The sequence below is a fragment of the Grampus griseus genome (genome assembly GCF_964374135.1).
Source record: "Grampus griseus genome assembly, chromosome: 4".
Taxonomy (NCBI): domain Eukaryota; kingdom Metazoa; phylum Chordata; class Mammalia; order Artiodactyla; family Delphinidae; genus Grampus; species Grampus griseus.
Window position 1 is genome coordinate 26,798,832 of NC_138997.1, and position 18,765 is coordinate 26,817,596.

Sequence of the window (18,765 nt, forward strand, 5' to 3'; positions counted from 1 at the left end):
CAGAGGTGTAACTCTCAGTTCTCTCATAGCAAACCCCGAGAAAATGATCAGCCTGGGGGTGAACTTCATAAGATATGGGCTGACTAGGTCTAGTGGTGTCCTTTCTTGTCGAGGGAAACCCCCCAGCAGACCCAGCATCCTGGGGGGTGGGGACTGAGTGTTCAGTGTGGTTGTATGCAACCTCAAAAGGTTCTGTCTTATCTGTGTTCGAGAGATTTCCTTCCATGCCTTTCCTCCTCTCCCTGCCCACCTGCCTCCTTTTCCTCAAGGGGGACCAAGTTCTTGCTTTTACGTGCTGGCTCCATCTATTGGCTGTCTGCCTCCTGCATGGGAGGTGATCCTGAGCAATTAGTCAGGAGAGCTCCTGCTGCAGGAAAGCCCTGGGTGCTTGCAGATCGGCTTTTGGTACACACAGGAGTCCCGACGCCGCAAAGCCAGTGAAGACGGAGGAAGGCGAGTGGGTTTTCTGAGCCCAGGGGAGTTTACCATCATTATCTTCACCTCTTCCAACTCTCCACTACGAAATGGATTCACATCTGATCCATCTCATCCAGGGGTGAGCAAACTGTGGCCCACCACTGCCTGTTTTTTTTTTTAATAAATAAAGTTTTATTGGAACACAGCCACCCAGTCATTTACAGTTGTGTCTGTGACTGCTTTCGTGCTGCTATGATGGCAGGGTTAAGTAGTTGCAAGACCTACAGCCTGCAGACCCTGAAGTATTTATCATCTGGCCTTTTGCAGAAAAAGTTTGCTGACCTCGATCTAATCTATAAACAAAACTGATCTTTTTGGGAAAGCCCACACTCCTTAAAAACCAGTTTCAACAGTTGTGGTAATTGCCATGTTTTAGATGGGTGGTCCAAGTGATTTTTAAATGTAACTCTTAGGAATCTTTTCATGTCATTGAACTAACCAAAAGTTTTCCTTATGGCTTTTGGATGCCTTCAAGTGTGTGATCATAATTTCAAAAGGCTTTTTAGTGCTTCAGTGATTGAAAAATTTATTTGGGGTTATTCTTTTTACAACCTGTTGTTAAAAAAAATTATTTTGAAATAGTTTTAGATTTACAGAAAATTTACAAAGATAGTATAGAGAGTTCCCATAGACCCTTCACCCGGCTCTACTACTAACATCTTACACCAAACCATGGTACTTTGGTTAAAACCAGGAAATTCACATTGGTGCGACACTGTTACATACAGACTTTATTTCTGTTTCACTAATTGTTTCACTCATGTCCTTTTGTTCCAGGATTCAGTCTTGGATCATATGCAATCATACTGCACTTAGCAACTTTTTTCTCCCAATGGTGACATTTACTTAATATTTATAGTTTTTCCCCTTTGACAGAGTTTGTTGTCTTTTGGTAAAGAAAATGATTCATTGGTGAAGATGTAAGCTTGGAAAGCAGAGGCAATATACCTAATGCTCATAAGAAGGGCTTCACCTGTTGAGTACTCACTGTTCTCCAGTCACTGCTGGGTGCTTTATACCTGTCATCTTATTTACATCTTACTGCCACCCAGCCTGTTAACACTTACTTTCATTTTAGCTAAGGAAACTGAGACCAGGGAGATGGTTACTCTCCCAAGTTTCAGTTGTGGCTGACTCTCAGCCCAGGCTGATAATGCCAGCTCTGCCCCAGCCTCTGAGAGTGAGAAGTGTCCTCCCCTCTCTCCCCATTCCCCTCCTGCCTTCTTTTTTTTTTTTTTTTTTGCGGTACGTGGGCCTCTCACTGTTGTGGCCTCTCCCATAGCGGAGTGCAGGCTCAGCGGCCATGGCTCACGGGCCCAGCCTCTCCACGGCATGTGGGATCTTCCCAGACTGGAGCACGAACCCGTGTCCCCTGCATCGGCAGGCGGACTCTCGACCACTGCACCACCAGGGAAGCCCTGCCTCCTTTTTTTAAAAAACAAAAAAAGGAACAAGCTGAGGGAGATTAGGAAACTGCAAATGGGCACACTGCCAGGGCTATCTTTGGAACCCAGGCTCTGTGTAGAGTGGCGGCATCTCATGCAATTGTAATCGGTGTGATTAAAATCCTTCAGTCACCCTGCCTGTGAGCATCTGACTCAGTGGACCTGCGCAGTGAGTGCCTCTGACTCTCCTGTGTCTCCATTCAGCTCCTTGTGTCCCACTCCAGCTGCTCGCTCGGAGGGACTTGAGGCTGTGAGCTCCGTGCGGTCTTGTCAAAACGGGGCTTTGACCCGACATTGACCTGGAGTAAGTCACCGTCACCTTTCTGCTCTCGGCTTCTCACGTGTCGCGTGGAGCGGTAGCATAGCTGGGAATGAGTGGATTAGCGCGTGCCGGTTGTGCCTGGCGCAGCGCCGACTGTGCCAGGATGTAGGGAGGACGTGATGATACTGACAGTGGCGCCGTGGGCTCCGGGCGGAAAGCCTCCTTGGCTGCCCACGTGGTAGCTGCTCCCTCCTCTGTTCTCCTGCGGGACCCTGGCCCCCTCTCTGTTGTGTGGCGCTCATCACGCTGCGTCATGATCATCAGTTTGTCCTTCTCTTCTCACCTGACTGGGTGCTCATGGAAAAGAGCTGTTATAGTTCCCTGGGTGTCCCCAGGGCAGGCGTGGGGCCTGACAGGTAGTTCTCAGACCAAGAGTGATGAGCGAACAGGGTCCAGTTCGAACCCTCCTCATGATCAGTGATGTCCTCTCGGCCCAGTGCTGTAGCTTCTGGCCCCTTGTCACAGGTGCATGCTTCTCCCCACGGCTGTGTCCCTCACTGTGCTCGCTTGGGACCAACAGCGTGCTGGCTGGGGAATTGCCCCTCTCTGGCACGTAAAGAAGAACAGTGGCATTAATTTGAACAGAGATTTCTCATAATATACAGATCGACAATATTTCCTTCTGTCTTTATTAACACTTTCAAACACTTTTGCCCAGGACAGCTGTTCTAGACTTATGCTGTACGTTGTTTCCCAGCCTGGAATGAAAGATCATTTCACTAATGTGTTGGCTTCTGCTCGGAGACCTTGCAAATGAGGTTTTAAAATCTTTCCTTCCGGTGCAAACTTCTGATTTGATGCCGACATCATAAAAGCCATCGTCAAATATCTTGCTATTTGGGGGATTTAATCATTTCAGAGAAGCAGTCATTTCTTTTCCTGATGTGTATCCTCCCTCAAATGCTAAATTATGCTCTGTGCTCCCAGAGCCTGGAATCAGGCACTTGTATTGCGAGCACTGCCCAGAGCCTGACCTGCCTATGCTTTGCAAGAAATGTTTGTTAGAGGCAGACGTTCTCTGGTGACTGGTGCAGCTGTTGTCGAATTTTAACAGTTAAGGCCCTAAGTCCCCTCCCCCATTTCTGAAATGTTTGTGCTTTTCTGCTGCCAAAAAGTTTTTTTTAATATGCATGGCGCGTGGAGTCTGCTATTGGAGACGATCGGGTCACAGTTTGAATCCCAAGCAGCATATACCACTGATTTGTTACGTTTTCAGAAAAATGAACTCTGTAAAGTGTATGCATACACAGAAATGGTCATAATTTCATGTTATTGAGGGTTTAGTCCTCCCCATCGTGAAAGCTACACGGTCTTTCCCTGACGTGCAGACCTGTTTTGCCAAGGCAAGAGTGTTGTTAGTGGAGAGAATTCGCTCGTCACCTTCACAAATGTGTGTTCCACTCCACCTGCCCCGCCCCCAGGCAGGAGACTTCCCATTGCCTTAGGAATACCAGGTAGCCTTCCAATGTCAGAACGTTTTCGAGGATGAGTTTCTGAGCTAGCAGGAGGAAATCTCGGTGTTTTTAGTGAAACCCTCTTGTTTCCATTTCTTCCTTTTCTTTGAGAAGGAAACATTTCTCCTCAAAGGGAGGTTGGCTCTTTTGCCCTGAAGACAGAGAGAAGTCATGATGCTTTCAGTCTAGTGTGTGAAATTGGGAAGAGAGCAGAGAAAGAGATACATATTTCTCTGTAATTTATTTCTGTTTTGGTAAATGTGGTTTCTGAGCTTTTCAGGAAGAGTAGACTTCTGCCTGCATTTTTGCAAACCACAGCTTGGCTTTCAGGAAACATGGCGCTTTAGGTGCTTTTTTTATCATTGCTCAGCAGCTCCTTATTCAATAAAATCAGTGGTTTCTGATCATGCCAGTCTTGGTCATCAAAAATCCATAGTTAAAGGGGCAGGAGGAAGAAGGAATTAAATAGCTTTGTTTGTTTTTTTTAAATGCTTAAATTTGGGAAGTGGTAGGAGAGCACACTTGAAATATTCCATGCGTTCTTGCAGGCAATGGGCTTTTGAATTCTAAGATCACCTACCAGTTTTGATCGTTAACCCGAAGACTTTCTTAGCCAGGGTTCTCCTCTGAACCACAGAATACAAAAAATGACCTGGGTATTTCCTCAGTGCTCCCAAGGATGCTGTCAAGAACTGTGACATCTGAAATTTGACTCTGCAGGGTCCCGCATTGGCCTGCCATGATTCCAAGGATGCTGGCAGAAGACATGGGCTCCTGGTCAGAGTCCAAGGACTGTACTAATCACAGCTGTAGCAGTCCTCAGAGTATTAATCCGAGTCCCAGTTGCCACAGGGTGATGTCCCGTGGCCCAGATAACACCTGCCTGTGGAGTGTTAGCAAGAGAGAAACCCAGAGCTCAGGAAAAACACATCTTTTATGACGGACAGTAAAGCCTGCTCTTCGCTCCAGAGGAAGACACAACTTTATCTTCCAAGGCTCTGTGCTCTAAAAGCATCCTTGAAAAGATAATCCATCCTTTGCTCACTAGAAGTGCAGACACACCAGAGACCCGTATTGAATTGTCTCCCAACACATGGGTAGCTAGAACGGTTCTAGACATGCAGGAGAGGGGTTAATTCATTATGTACATGGATGCCTTAGGACGCCTTCTCTCCGGAGGCCCAGGCTGAGAAAAACTGCTAGACCTTTGTTCTGGGCTGCCGTTTCCCAAATGCCTAGGGTTCCTCTAAAATGTTTTAAGTCAAAGAAGAGAAAGACAATGCCAGAAATTCTCCTTTAAAAGGAATACTTTACTGCTTTTTGAGAAAATTATAAGTATTATCTTTTAAAGAATTAAATAGTTAAAAAGTATTTTTTGATCCTTATTACCAAAAAGCAAAATAAAACCCAAATTCTGGAAAGTAGGAGATGGTTTATATAAAGAAACTCATATTTACAATTTCTTGCCTTCCAAAAAAAAATTGTTGGCAGGTTGCTTTTGGAGACACCTGTGAAACGTCATCTGGCCTCTGCTGGCTGAGGCGAGAATTCAGGTCTTAGGTCTTGAGTGTGTTTAACCGCTTCCTACCTCATCCCCACTCCTTCCCAGCGAAGAAGCCCATGGAAATTTTCTTGTATCCTCATGGCTCCTTGGCTCCATTTCCTGAACTTTGTTTGGCTGGGCAGGTCTCCTCTTTCACAGGACTTAGTTCTCTACATGACTTAGGATACCTCCTCCCCATATTAGAGGCGAACATGAATAGTCCAGTCTGCAAAGTTCATGCCCACAGAGAAGTCCCGAGCGGAGGCTTCTGAGATACTGTGGGGAAACCCAGGGACTCAAATACAGAAATTTAGGCCTAAGTGGGAAGCCTGAAAAGACTCTCTTGGTGAACCAGTGAGTGTGGGATCACATAGCACATCTGTGTGTTGACAGAAAACAGAAAAATCACAGAGGACAAACCAAGAAGCAAGAAAGGTTCATGTTGCGAGCTTGACTCTGGACAAGGATGGGTGACTCTGAGTTCCTGTTTTGGGACAGGGTGGAGAAAGCCGAGCTAAGGATAGGCCCTTACCTTCTAAACCTGCTATTCCAACAATTCTTTCACTTGCCAGGAGGAGTATTTTCCCTTTACAAAAAATCAAAAAAAAACATTTCTTTTTATTTTATTTTATTTTTCTTTTGCGGTACGCGGGCCTCTCACTGTTGTGGCCTCTCCTGTTGCGGAGCACAGGCTCCGGACACGCAGGCTCAGCGGCCATGGCTCACGGGCCCAGCCGCTCCGCGGCATGTGGGATCTTCCCAGACCGGGGCACGAACCCGCGTCCCCTGCATCGGCAGGCGGACTCTCAACCACTGCACCACCAGGGAAGCCCAACATTTCTTTTTAAAAGAAAGATGTGAGGATGAAGCAGATCATAGCTGTACAATTTATGACCTTTACTTTTAAAGAGCCTTATAGATACGCACACTGTGAGCTTCTCTTCATCCCGCAGCTGTCCTCCCGCTCAGCAGATAGATGGCCGTCGTTTCATCACCTGACTATTTATGACCAGGAAGGGTTGGTTCGGGTCGGGTAAACCACCTCATCCTCCACCACCACCAGCACCCACCAACGCCTTGAGTAATTGCTGGGAGATAACATGTCAGTTGTTTGGCTAACTGTGGTCTTAAATTCTCTGTCAGAGCTTCACTCACGCCATCCTCTCCCTTCCTGATTAGTAAGAAGAACTCGTTAAAGTTTCATTTTCTGCTGAAGAATGGAGTGACTTTTGCTGTTGGTGATACAGATCACCTTGAGATTTCTAGGTGTCTTCGCTTGGCATGAAGTAGGTTTTATGACTTCCAAATGAATGGCTGGATAGGGGGATTGTAAATAAGCTGTTCAGAGAATAATGTTTTTAAAATGTTCCTCCTTCCCCCCCTTTTCTGATCAGAGTAAAGGCAACCTTCTGTGTGCTAAATATCTATCCAGTCAGTAATGCAATGTTTCACGGGCCTGCTGTATAATACTCAGTTGTAGTGTTAGCACATGCGAACTGGCTGCTTCAGATGTGGCTTGAAGACTTCCTGTGCCAAGCCCTCTGCCCGGCTTTGTGAATCCACACAAAGAGTTAACCCACCTGCTCTCAACCCAGAGGCGAGAGAAATGTCTGAAACCAACACAGAACAACTCATGCTGATCGGCCCTCCCGTTTATTGGTGTGACGGGCCTTCAGAGAAGGTCTGTGACTTAGCCCAGAGGAGAAGAACTGGGGGAGGCAGCTGGAGCTGAGCCGGGGGGAGGGGACAGATTGGAGCCAGCAGAGGAGCGGAAGAGCCTGAGGGGGGAGGAGGGGAAGTCAGGGGAGCAGAGCTGTGGGCTGAGCCGCCAGGCTGCCAGGGCAGGTGGGAGAGCACACCTGTTCCTGGGGAGGCACACGGGGTGGACTGGGTCTTACCCAGGTGGCTGAACGTGGCTGATGGAACTGGCCGAATGGGAGGCCCGGGGCTAGGGCCTTGGCTAGGAGAGCTCCGCCCTGACACCAGCATGAGCAGTGAGATTGGGATCCTCTCCTGTTCTTGACGAGAGCGTAGAGAAAGGAACAGCCTGGGAGCTTTTTGCAGTAAAAATGGACAGGATGTGGTGTTAGTTCTGCTTTAGAAGAAGAATCAAAGGTAACACTCAGTAATATGGAAGGACACGGAAGCTGCTTGTAGAAACTGGTTTTAGCCAAAGAGGGTGAATTTGAGGTGAGGGGCATCGGGGTATAGCAGCATTGAATACATATGTGTTGAAAATGTACTTGAGTAAAACGAGAAGCTTTCAGCACTGTGCTTTGAAAGCAAGCTTCGTAGACCATCGTCACAAGCCTCCAGTTTTGAAATCATTGAAGAATAATTTATTCAGATCAACATGTATTTATCGAACCCTCCACGTTTAGAAGCCCCTCCATGGGTCTGTCTACTGACCTTTTTACATTAACTTATTTTCAAAATTGGCAACTACTAGGGAATGTTAAGGTCACCAAAGATTTACTGTTCATTGGTTTCTCCCTTAAAGGCTAGTCTTTGGTCCACTCTACAGGAATCTTGATTCCCAGTGGCATTCTGTTCTGAGTTGCCACATGTATATGACCAGATGAAAGAGCTTTATTTTTTTATTGAAGTGTAGTTGCTTTACAATATTGTGTTAGTTTCTACTGTACAGCAAAGTGAATCAGCTATATGTATACGTATATCCCCTCTTTTTTGGATTTCCTTCTCATTTAGGTCACCACAGAGCATTGAGTTGAGTTCCCTGTTCTATAAAACAGTAGGTTCTCATTAGTTATCTATTTTATGCATAGTATCAATGGTGTATATATGTCAGTCCCAGTCTCCCGGTTCATCCCATCCCCACTTGGTATCCATACCTTTCTCCTCTATGTCTGTGTCTCTATTTCTGCTTTGTAAATAAGATCGTCTATACCAATTTTTTCAGATTCCACACATATGCCTTAATATATGATATTTGTTTTTCTCTTTCTGACTTACTTCACTCTGTATGACAGTCTCTAGGTCCATCCACATCTCTACAAATGACCCAATTTTGTTCCTTTTTATGACTGGGTAATATTCCATTGTATATATGTACCACATCTTCTTTATCCATTCCTCTGTTGATGGGCATTTATGTCGCTTCCCTGTTCTGGCTGTTGTAAATAGTGCTGCAGTGAACATTGGGGTGCATGTGTCTTTTTGAATTATGTTTTTTCTCTGGGTATATGCCCAGTCGTGGGATTGCTGGGTCATATGGTAGTTTTATTTTTAGTTTTCTAAGGAATCTCCGTACTGTTCTCCGTAATGGCTGTACCAATTTAGACATTAAAAGGCCACTGTTGAATATTTAGAGCTATAGGTCATGGGCTTGACTGTAGATTCTTGTGACTTTCCTTATAAGCAGAAAACATGAATACCTCAAAAGTCCAAGCAACTAGTTTTGGCCGTTGGATTCTGGTGTTGTAATTAGTGCACCAGTATGGTGCTAGGTTGGACAAGACTAGATCTTCTCCACAAACCTGAAGAAGTACAATGAGGCATCTCTAGTTTTGGGGTGTGGCTCTTGGGGCTACAGACCTGGGAGGAGGTGGAGAGGACTCTGTCCGTTTCAGTCATCAGGAGAGAGAAAGGAACAATCACCCTAGCCATTGAGCGATGGGGTGTCATGTATTTGGTGTTCCGTGGCCTTTATACTATTAATCCTGTTCTTCAAACTTCCACACTTAGCCCAGGCCAGGCCCGATCATCGACCGTCCAGTGGCTTAACCCTCAGTCACCAGCCACACCGAGCTGCAACCCAGCCGCTACACCTCCTTCACCCAAGCTGTCATCTTTCCCCCTCTCTCTTCCTGCCACCGTAGCGGACAAGCCACCTGAAAGGTATGTGGTTTGGAGTGTGATGTAGAATGTGAGGGCGGCACACAGAGGGGCTTGATCAACCTGAGCAGCTTCTTGTGCTCCCCACATGGAAGAAGCTTCTGGTCTCCTGGACTTCGTGGACAACATTTGCAACCTTGCCTTAGACTTAAAGGTTCAAGTACATTCTTAGAGATTTGCCTTACGTGAGACCTGCTTGAACCTACTCTTTCTGGTGCTGGTTGTGCATTTATGAAACCACGTGTTTTGCAAGAACTTTTTATACGTGAATAGAAAGCACACGGTTTGTTTTAAAGGAAGGTAAATGGGGCACTGGAAACTGTAGTTAACACAGCTCTTTAATGGGCTAGTGGTGCAGAGGCCAGAGGCGCTGACCCTGTAGCAAAGCCCTTCCTCCGGGACAGCAGGCCGAGGCTCTTCTCCCCATCAGTGGCTTCCCCTGCTCCGGTGAGGTGGGCTGCTTCCTTCTGCCTCGGCGTGCATCTGGCTGACAGCCTGCTTTCCATCCTTCCCCAGTGTGTTCTTTTCCCACAAGAACACACAGGATGTTTTGACAAGTGTCGAGAAGCCAAGACTGATGTACCTTTTGGGGGCGAGACCCAGCTGAGAGCAATGAGCCCCTTCCAGGGTGGCGTGAAAGCAGAGCGTCACTGTAGACTGATGGGCGTCCGAGGTGCGTGGCTGGAGCCTCTTACTGCCCGTGTGCCTCTGCCCTTCAATGCCTCGCCTTCGGTCTCAAGACACCGGTGCTTTTCCTTAATAGATAAACCAAAATGCTTCAGAAATAAACATGCCCTGTGGTTCTAATAACGCTGAGTGAGAGGGAAGGGCATCCCACTGAGCGGAGAGGAAAAGTAGGTGAAGAGGTTCAGGGAAAGCTTCTCGGAGAGGCTCCCTAAAGAAAGATTGGGGTTTGAAACCTGTCATTTACTTGACAGTCAAGTGCTGTGGTTTGCCCGATGTTCCCTTTCCCGCTGATTTCCTTTTTGGAAGGAGCTGCCGTGCTGGTGACATAGAAATGAGATTTGGGCAATGTGGGTGGGGGAAAGGTGAGGTTTCTCATGTTTCACTTGGTGCCTTGCATGTTCCCTCTTCAGCCTCATCAGTCGGAAGGCCCGGGCAGTGTACCCGTGTGAAGCAGAACACAGCTCGGAATTGTCTTTTGAAATAGGAGCGATTTTTGAGGATGGTAAGTGTTAGTGGGAGCTTTGTGGGAGGCTGTCTTCTGCCGGCGCAGAGGGTCTACCACCCAGAGCACGCAGGCGGTCCCTGGCTGTGGGTTTGTCAGGAGTAGAAGTCTGTCCCTTGATGCTTTGGACGGGCGAGAGCCTGCCCACCTGGGTCCCAGGAACCGAACGCCAGGGGGCTGTGGGTGCCCACTTCCGCTTTAATCTTGGTTATTCCCCAACTCTTGTAACTCTTGAGGGTCTTCGTTTGGGATATCTTTCTCCTGATGTAGAGAAGCCGGTGCCACTTGGAGTCAAGAAATGTTTGTGATTTGCATCCTCTGTTTTCCTCCCCCACCCTAGCCTCCTAAATGCTTCAGGTTCACCAGCTCTGTGCTACAGACAAGTGCTTTGTCGACCAATTTTGGTTTATCATTCCCTTACCATTCTTTTGCTTTACATGAGTTTCGCTTGTTTGAATAGTGCATGAATCTCTAGATAGGGGTACTGATTCTGCATACTGAAACCAGGGTATAGCTTTTTGTTTGCATGTTTAATAGTCACACACAAGCGTTGAGGAGCTATGCCCGGCTTCACATTGCACAAATTCCTCCCATGGTTCAGCGTACATCTCTTCCCTCCCCCTTGATTTCTTCCTTCCCCGTCCTCCTCATTATGAAATTCATTGGTTGCTATGGAAACAGTGATGTTGTGTGGGGGCAGAGCTGCCCAAAAGCGTTCTGGAGAGGCAGCGAGAACCTTTGATGCTTGGAATGGAATGGTTGATTAGCCAGAATGTTTGGAATATACGGAGTATATCAACACAACGCCTGGTGCTATATTGTCAGTAATGCGGCATGAGCTGATGATTGCTTTTTAGAAAGCGAGTTGCCTCATTTAGAGTAGATTTCGATATCTGTGTGATACGTACTCTGGAGAGCCAGAGACTCCTGATAGCGTCAGAAAACAAACAACAAAACACCCCACATATGACAGCATTATACTTCGTGGAGAAATTTTGCTCTTGGAGTAGAAGCAAGAACAGTCTTCTGTCACCATAACATACATGCATGCAGTTTTGGCAGGAGAGCCAGTTAGCTGCCCTCCTCCAGGCCTGGCATGTACGGGCACCCACATGGCAGAAGGGAAAGCGGAGAGCACTGAAACCCACCGTTTAGGAAATGAGGGTGAATCTTGACGCTGTGTGGTTGATTGGATTTGTTCGGGGCCTCAGAACACAGTATTGTTCGTGTGATACTTACCTTGGTGGAAGGTGTATCTATTAGAATGCCTTTGGCTGCAAGTAACAGATAGAGCTGGTTAAATCAGTCACGAAAGCGAATTCGCTCACGCGCTAAGAAGTCTGCACGTGGGGAGCTCCAGGGGCTGGTTAATCACCTTTTCAAAGATGTCACCCAAGACCGCAGTGTTTCTATCTCTGCTTATGGACAGGAGCCCCTGGCTGCTTCCCCAGTGCGGGTGGGATGGCTGTCCCAGTTCCAGGCCTCATGGCCACACTCAACCCTAGCAGAAGGGGGTTGCCTCATCCTTGTGTTCTTTTTTGAAGCATGAGAAAACTCTTTCAGAACATCCTTCCTAGGTGACCTGCTCTCACGTCTCAATAGCAAGAATGAGGTCATGTGCTCCCCTTAAAGTCATTGCCAGCCAGGACTTCAGATCAATCAGCACCACACTGGATCCAGGGGCTTCTCCTCTAGGCACTCAGACATGGGAATGGGGGTCAGGACCCCAATCAAATCCGGTTCTGCCAACTTGGATATTGGGAAAGGCCGGTAGATGTCTGATGCGGGACACTGAAGTTCTGCACTTTTAAAGTCCCTCGGTGACTTGCAGGAGACCTCCTAAGAAAAATAGTGTGTGCGTAGGGGGGTGTGTGTGTGTGTGTGTGTGTCTGTCTGTCTGTCTGTCTGTCTGTCTGTCTGTCTCTCTGTATATACTCATATGCATGTATACACACACATACAGGCATACACACACATATCTCAGTGTGTTTCGGGAACAGGAGAGTGATTGATAGCAGGTAGCTATCAACTCTGCACTTATTTTGCCTGAGGTCAGTTGGCTTTTCCACTTTCTCTGTGACCCTGGACAAGTTCCTTAAGTTCTCTCTGCATCAGCCTCTCCATCCTAATCCGCAAGGATGTCCACACGTGTGGTGATGTGTCAGGGCAGCATTTTGGGTCACGTGTGCAGCACAGACATTGTGGAGGATGTTGCCAACCTTGGAGCCTCGCTTGGCGCACCGTGCACCCGGCTTCGTTTTGAGCCAAGGCACATACCACTCAGATTCCGGGCTCTGTGGCGCTGGTGTCCTCAGGTCCTCCCCCAGGCCAGCTGCTCTAGAGACGCTTGTTGATGTGTTGACACCTTCCCCATACAGGAGCACGTGCACATCTCATCTGATGTGAGCTCCTTGCCCTGCAGCCCCTGCATCCCACTCCTGTTGCCAAAGATACGCACGGGGACCACGATCGGAACCCACGTCCCCAAACTTACTGTTTCTTAGGGTGGTTCTTAAAGGTCACAGGAAATGGAAGACCCTTAAGCAGGATTTATTCTTTTCTGGGTGTTTGTACCTTCATCTTCTGTGCATAGTTGATCTCTTAGCAGAGACTTGATAACTAGTTAGAAGTGTTTGCTCGGAGCACGTCTAGTGATGCCTTTCTTGGAACGGCTGCGGCTCTTCCCTTCCGATGCCGGACGCAGGCCGGGCCGGAGCAGCAGCTCCCCTGGTCTCAGCTGCCGTTGCTCCAGGCGGCCACTGTTTATAGCTCAGCCACTGGAGTGTCGCTGGGAACATGTCCTTCCTGCAGACCAGGGATACGTAGCATCGCTGAAATACCTAAGACGTTTTTTCTGTGTCCATCTGGAGTCTTCCAGCTACCGTAAATGCTCTTGCTCTTGCCCGGCCAGCCGTTCTTGTCCCTCGTGCAGGCAACAAAGGAAATTGGCTTACGCCATTCAGTGGCCTTTGGAGTAGACAAAATCCAGGTCAGAGTGGTCCCTGGGCCGCATTGTCAGTAGTCACGTGGTTGCGAACATATACAACAGTAGGAAATCCTGACCCAGAGTGTGGAAGGGAAAGGGATCTTTAGTAATCACCTTGCCCCATAACTGTCCCTTGCTCTTCGCTCTTACCGTGTGGGCCTGGACTTGAGTTTAAATTCTAAGCTGAAGATTCATTTCTATAGTAGACGCACTAATGCTTAGCTGTTGTTCTGGGGCAGTGCCTCCCATATCCTCCAGGGGGCGCCATGTGTAAGGTCTCAGGGCAGCTGATGTGCGTGTGTCAGCCAGAGGCCAGGGCCCTTTTCTCTGGGCCTGGGGAACCTCAGAAATACGTTACTTTGGTGACCAGTCAGTTCTGCTCTCTTTCCCGATAGGTTGCCCTGCAGCTTCCGGACCCACCAGTCCAAGCAGCGAGTGGTCTCCGTCCCAGGGCTGCCCGGCATTAGGATTTCCAAGGTCTGGCTCTCTCTGGGCAGAGAGGCTGGCTGCCTTGTTTGCCAGACTTTGTTCATTTCTAATCTGGAGACAGGATCTGTCCATTGTTTGGGGAGCAGGTGTGGCCCAGATTCATCTTTAAAAGCTGCTGGTGATTCATTTTAAAGTCCTCGGATATATAAAGAGCAATCCTTGGAAGACAGCTTGCCATCATTATCTTAGAAAGTTGACCCTCTTATAGACCCCACAGCCTAACAATTGTGTTCTTATATATATCCCTAACATGAGGGACTCTTAGAAACTCATTTTAAGTAAAAAAAATTAAGTGCAAGAAGCTTCTATAGTGTATGATTCTGGTTCAACTCACAAACAAACAAAATAAGTAGTATATTATTAGGGATATAAACGTACGTGATGAACCTGTGTTTGAACCATCGCTGGGGTAAGACAGTGAGAAACACAGCATGGAAGCTGCCGATCCCCTTGGAGCAGGGGGAGGGTGTGAGGGGGGAGGGCAGGACACAGGAATGAGCCCAGGACGGAGGCGTCCATGTCGGCTGCAGTTCTTGAGTTGAGTGTGGGTTCCTGCTCTCTGTTGTGTAATGATGATTTAGATATTTCTCATTCATATTGTTTACATCATGCTAAAAAATACCCCAAGCTGAGACCAGATTCTGTTCTGGAGAAAGCTTCTCACAAAGTATTCTTGTCCCTGGCTCAGTGTCCTTGTTATGGGATGGTAAATCCGGAGGCCATGGAGAAACCACCGTGAGATACCACCTTACAACCTGTTAGGATGGTCGTTATCAAAGATATGGAAAATAACGAGTGTTGGTGAGGATGTGAAGAAATTGGTACCCCAGTGCATGGCCGGTGGGAATGTAAAATGGTGCAGCTGCTGTGGAAAACAGTGGGGCAGGTCCTCAGAAATTAATCATAGAATTACCATGTAGTCCAGTAATTCCTCTTCTGGATATGTAGCCCAAAGAGTTGAAAGCAGAGACTCAAACAGATTTGTACACCCATGTGCATAGCTGCGTTATTCACAATAGCCAAAAGGTAGAAACAGCCCACATGTCCGCCGACAGACGAATGGATAAACAAAATGGGGTCTCTACGTATAATAGTGTATTCACCCATAAAAGGGATGGAATTCTGACACGTGCTGCAACATGGATGAACCTGGAGGACATTATGCTAAGTGAGATGACCCAGTCACCAAAGGACACAGATTGTATGATTCCACTGATATGAAATATCTGGAGTAGGCATATGCTCATGAAGACAGAAAATAGAATAAAGGTTACCAGGAGCTTGGGGAGGGGGAGGGGGGAGGTAGTGTTTAATGGGGACAGAATTTCAGTTTGGGAAGATGAAGAAGTTCTGGAAATGGAGAGTGGTGATGGTTATAAAGCATTGTGAATGTACTTAATGCCACTGAACTGTACACTTAAAAACGGTTCCGGTGGTTACATATCTCCATATATATGTTACATGTATTTTACCGCAAGTAGAAAAGATGATGATAGCAGGCAGTATTGGTGTGACCGTCATCACATACTCATCAGGTTCTTAAGGATGTGAGCCTTGCCCGGGGCCAACGCAGCTCGTGAGTGGCAGGACAGGGTCTCTGGCGTAGGCGGTAGCTGGCACAAAGTTAGTGCTCCCCAGTGTGTGCCAAGTGAGTGCTGTACTCTTTGCCGTGTGTCGTGGGAGTCTTCAGTGAGCAGCCTCTTGGTGTGGGGCGTGGAGCTACCGACCTGCCCTGTCCCCACGGGAGATGGTGGCCAGGTGGCATCCCAGCATGCGGGGACGAGCGGATTCGGTCCTCATTCCTCTCCCATGGTCACTACCTCCCTGAGTGTTTGAGGAAAGGATCTACTTGGCCCCCGGACCCCCACCCCGCGTTGCACGACCCCTGGGTGCCTTTCCCATAGAATCCAGTCCTTTTCCCCAACAGGGGCTGTGCTCCGATGGCATTGCCAGCGTGGGATTAAGTGAGAGCCCTTAAAAACCCTGCTGTGAGGAACGATGTCGGGGTAAAAGGGTGCGAAGAAAGGGGTGCCGCCAGGTCACCTGGAGGGCGCATCTCTGGTTCATTTGTTTATTCGTCCTTTCAGCAAATCGTCCCGGTCTAGACTAGGAGGGAGGGTCCTGTGTGTGGGGGGGGAATGAGTAGGGGGCACATATGGTGGCTCTGTCCTGATCTGGAGCACTGGGAGTAGTCTCGGAGGGAGGGGATACCTCAGCTGGTATCTGAAGGGCAAGGAGGGTTGTCCGGGCATAAACGGGGAGGAAAGCAGAGGACCAGCCATGCAGAGGTTGGACTGTGGGTTGCTACACAGGAGTGGGTTATGAAGCCCGTTTGCTGAGTTGCCATCGGCATTGAAAAATAATAGAAAAGAGTGCATCACACCTAGTGAGGAAGTGCTGTTCCGTGAAGCGCTTGTGTATTGGGCACGTGGACGTGTGTGCTGGGTTCCAGCTACACAGTCAGCCGTCTTCTGATGGGCTGCGGTCATGGCTGCCTTGCTGGGCCAGCTCCTGACTTGCTCTGCTGATCCAGCCCGCACCTCCCCTCTCTTCTACATGCACGGCCGCCACATCTGCTCCTGGCCATGGCCGAGGCCTGAGTCGGGGCCTGCCCGCAGCTGGGGGTTACTGGATGCTTCTAAACCCTGGTGATGAATGTTTGGACCCTGTGCCCTTTGCTGTCTAGCCTGTGGTCCCTGTCCTGTGTGTCCGTCATGGCTCTTTGTGGAACGTGCTGGGCACTGTGCCCAGCTGTGGAAGGTCTCGCCCTGCCCTCAGGAGTTCCCCGTCCAGGTGGCAGTCAGACAGGTGCCCAGATGATGCCGGTGAGGCCTGGCAGGTGCCGAGAATGGCCGAGGAAGACTCCCCAGAGGACAGGGCATCTGGGGTCTCTGACGAGGAAGAATTCCCCGGTGAAGAAGTCGGGAAAGGCATGTCAGCAGACGGCGGCGCTGCAGCTACAGAGGTTTAGAGGCTCGGCCGGCGCTGCAGCTACAGAGGTTTAGAGGCTCGGCCGGGGCTTTCTCTGGATGATTCACTGTGGGTGACCCGCATGACGTGCTTGTGGGCGAGTGACTGGTGGCTCGGGAGGTGGCAGGGCCAGGTGCCCGGGCAAGCTTGGGTTTGTTCCTACAGACAGTGGATGTTATGCAGGGCAGTGCCGTGTCCAGCTGTGTGTTCTGGAAGGTTCATTGAGCTCCTTTGTGCACTGTGGATTGGGAAGAACCTGACCGGAAGCTGGGGGACCGGTTAGGAGGCTGTGGCGTGAAGACAGGTGAAGGCTGGGGTGACCAGGGGGCACCTATAAATAACTCTTGTGCAGATTTGTAACCAGATATCCCAGGAATGGCCCCCGTTTCGGTGTTGGTTGAGCCTTTAAGACCCACAGCGGTGCGGTGAGTTCCCAGGCGGAAAGTACCCGGGAGCATTTAAAAAGGATTTCTCTTCCTTTTCAGTGCAAACCTCAAGAGAACCTGGCTGGCTGGAAGGGACTTTGAATGGCAAGAGGGGCCTGATTCCACAGAATTACGTCAAGCTTCTGTAGCAACTGGCCCGTGAGGGCCCCGCTGCAGACCCTGGCCCCCGAGGACCTGCCTGTGGGGTGTGAGCACCATCTTCCCCCCAGGTGAACCCACGGCCACCTGGACACACGGCAATGACAGATCACGGACTGGCACTCCAGGGGTGGGGGGGTGGTTTAATACTGCTAGACGTGGGGGGAGAGGGGACGCACGGCACAGAGCTGCATAGGGCTGTGTGGATAGGTGCAGCGGGAGGAGGATGTCCAGGTTAACAGGATGGACTGCATTTTCAAGCCTTGGGACTCGTGAGTTTTAATTTTCCCATCTGCAGAGCGAGAGGAAGGGCAGCCTTCTGCCGGCCCGCCTGCCCCACTGGCGGCCACACCACCGGACACCGCCCCCCGCCCCCCCCGCACACCTGAAAGGGAACTGCGTTTGCAGGACGTGCCCTTAACTCTGGTGTCGTGGAGGGGCTGCCGCGGGCGGGCGGTGCATTGGTCTAAACCCAGAGGGCAGCGGACAGAGGCTCCTTGCTGTATGGACAGCTGCCCTGGGGACCCCACCCTCACTGGACTTAGGGCACCGGTGGACTCACAACAGGCTTTCTCCTCCGTGCTGCTCACCTGTGTGCTGTTTCCCCAACCATCATCTTTCAGCCCTGAGCTCTCTGTACATGAAATAAAATATAATTTCCTATTGGATCTGTGTCCTCACGTGGGGAAGAGACTGTGGAATTCACTCACTGTAACATTTCACGATCTGGCAGCCGGTGGGTGGGGAGGCACTGTCCCCTGGTGTTGGCACGTGTGCACTCACAGGCAGGATGGGTCACCCAGGAGCCTTGCCGCTTCGGAGCGGGGCGTGTTTCTGGGGGCAGCGGTCTTCTCTGACAGGTGAGATCCTGGCGGGCCCCCTCCACTGCCTCAGCTGGCCTCTCCCGCGTGTCCTGCAGGAACCCGGGCCAGGATGGGGCTGGGGCGCTGCCCCCCAGGGCTTTGTGTGTGAGACCCTCCCTCCCAATGACCTTCAGTGTACAGCCCTGTCCCCACCCCACACTCCCTATGTTTTCCAGGCCTTGACGCTCACGTCTCCATCTGGATCTAAGCCGGGCTGCAGGGCGGCGGGTCAGGCATTCGGACCGGTCCTGGAGGAACCTCAGCCATGCCCCTGCAATGGATGCTTTGTTGTTTGTCTTGTCAGTCTCCGACTCCCAGGCACAGGCTAAACCGACCTCTCCGGGAAGGGGGAACGTCTCTGTCCCCTGACCTGGAGTCCCTGGGCTGTGGAGCTCATTTCTAGGGGCCTCAGGATTGTGAAGCCAGCCCTGCCCCAGGGCCCGCTCTGGGGGCCCGGCATGTCTGTCTTCCCCATGGGAGGCTCCTCGGCCTGTCACAGTTCTCCCCTAAGATTGTCACAGGAAGGATGTGTCCGTCGCCTCTTCCCCAGGTAAGATGATTCCAGAGCGCTGGTTATCCGTTTGGAAC

At 49.7% G+C, this 18,765-nt stretch overlaps 1 protein-coding gene across 2 annotated transcripts in view; it reads left to right on the forward strand.

The window, feature by feature from the left end:
- ARHGAP10 (Rho GTPase activating protein 10) overlaps positions 1-17,970 on the forward strand; it is a 326,233-nt gene extending 308,263 nt beyond the window's left edge. For both annotated transcript variants that reach the window (XM_082652719.1, XM_082652720.1), the window contains 3 exons: positions 8,947-9,099; positions 10,194-10,285; positions 17,216-17,970. In XM_082652719.1, coding sequence (XP_082508845.1) covers positions 8,947-9,099; positions 10,194-10,285; positions 17,216-17,304 — 334 coding nt within the window. In that variant the 3' untranslated portion in view covers positions 17,305-17,970. The remainder of the gene's footprint in view (positions 1-8,946; positions 9,100-10,193; positions 10,286-17,215) is intronic.
- The last annotated feature ends 795 nt before the right edge of the window (positions 17,971-18,765 follow it).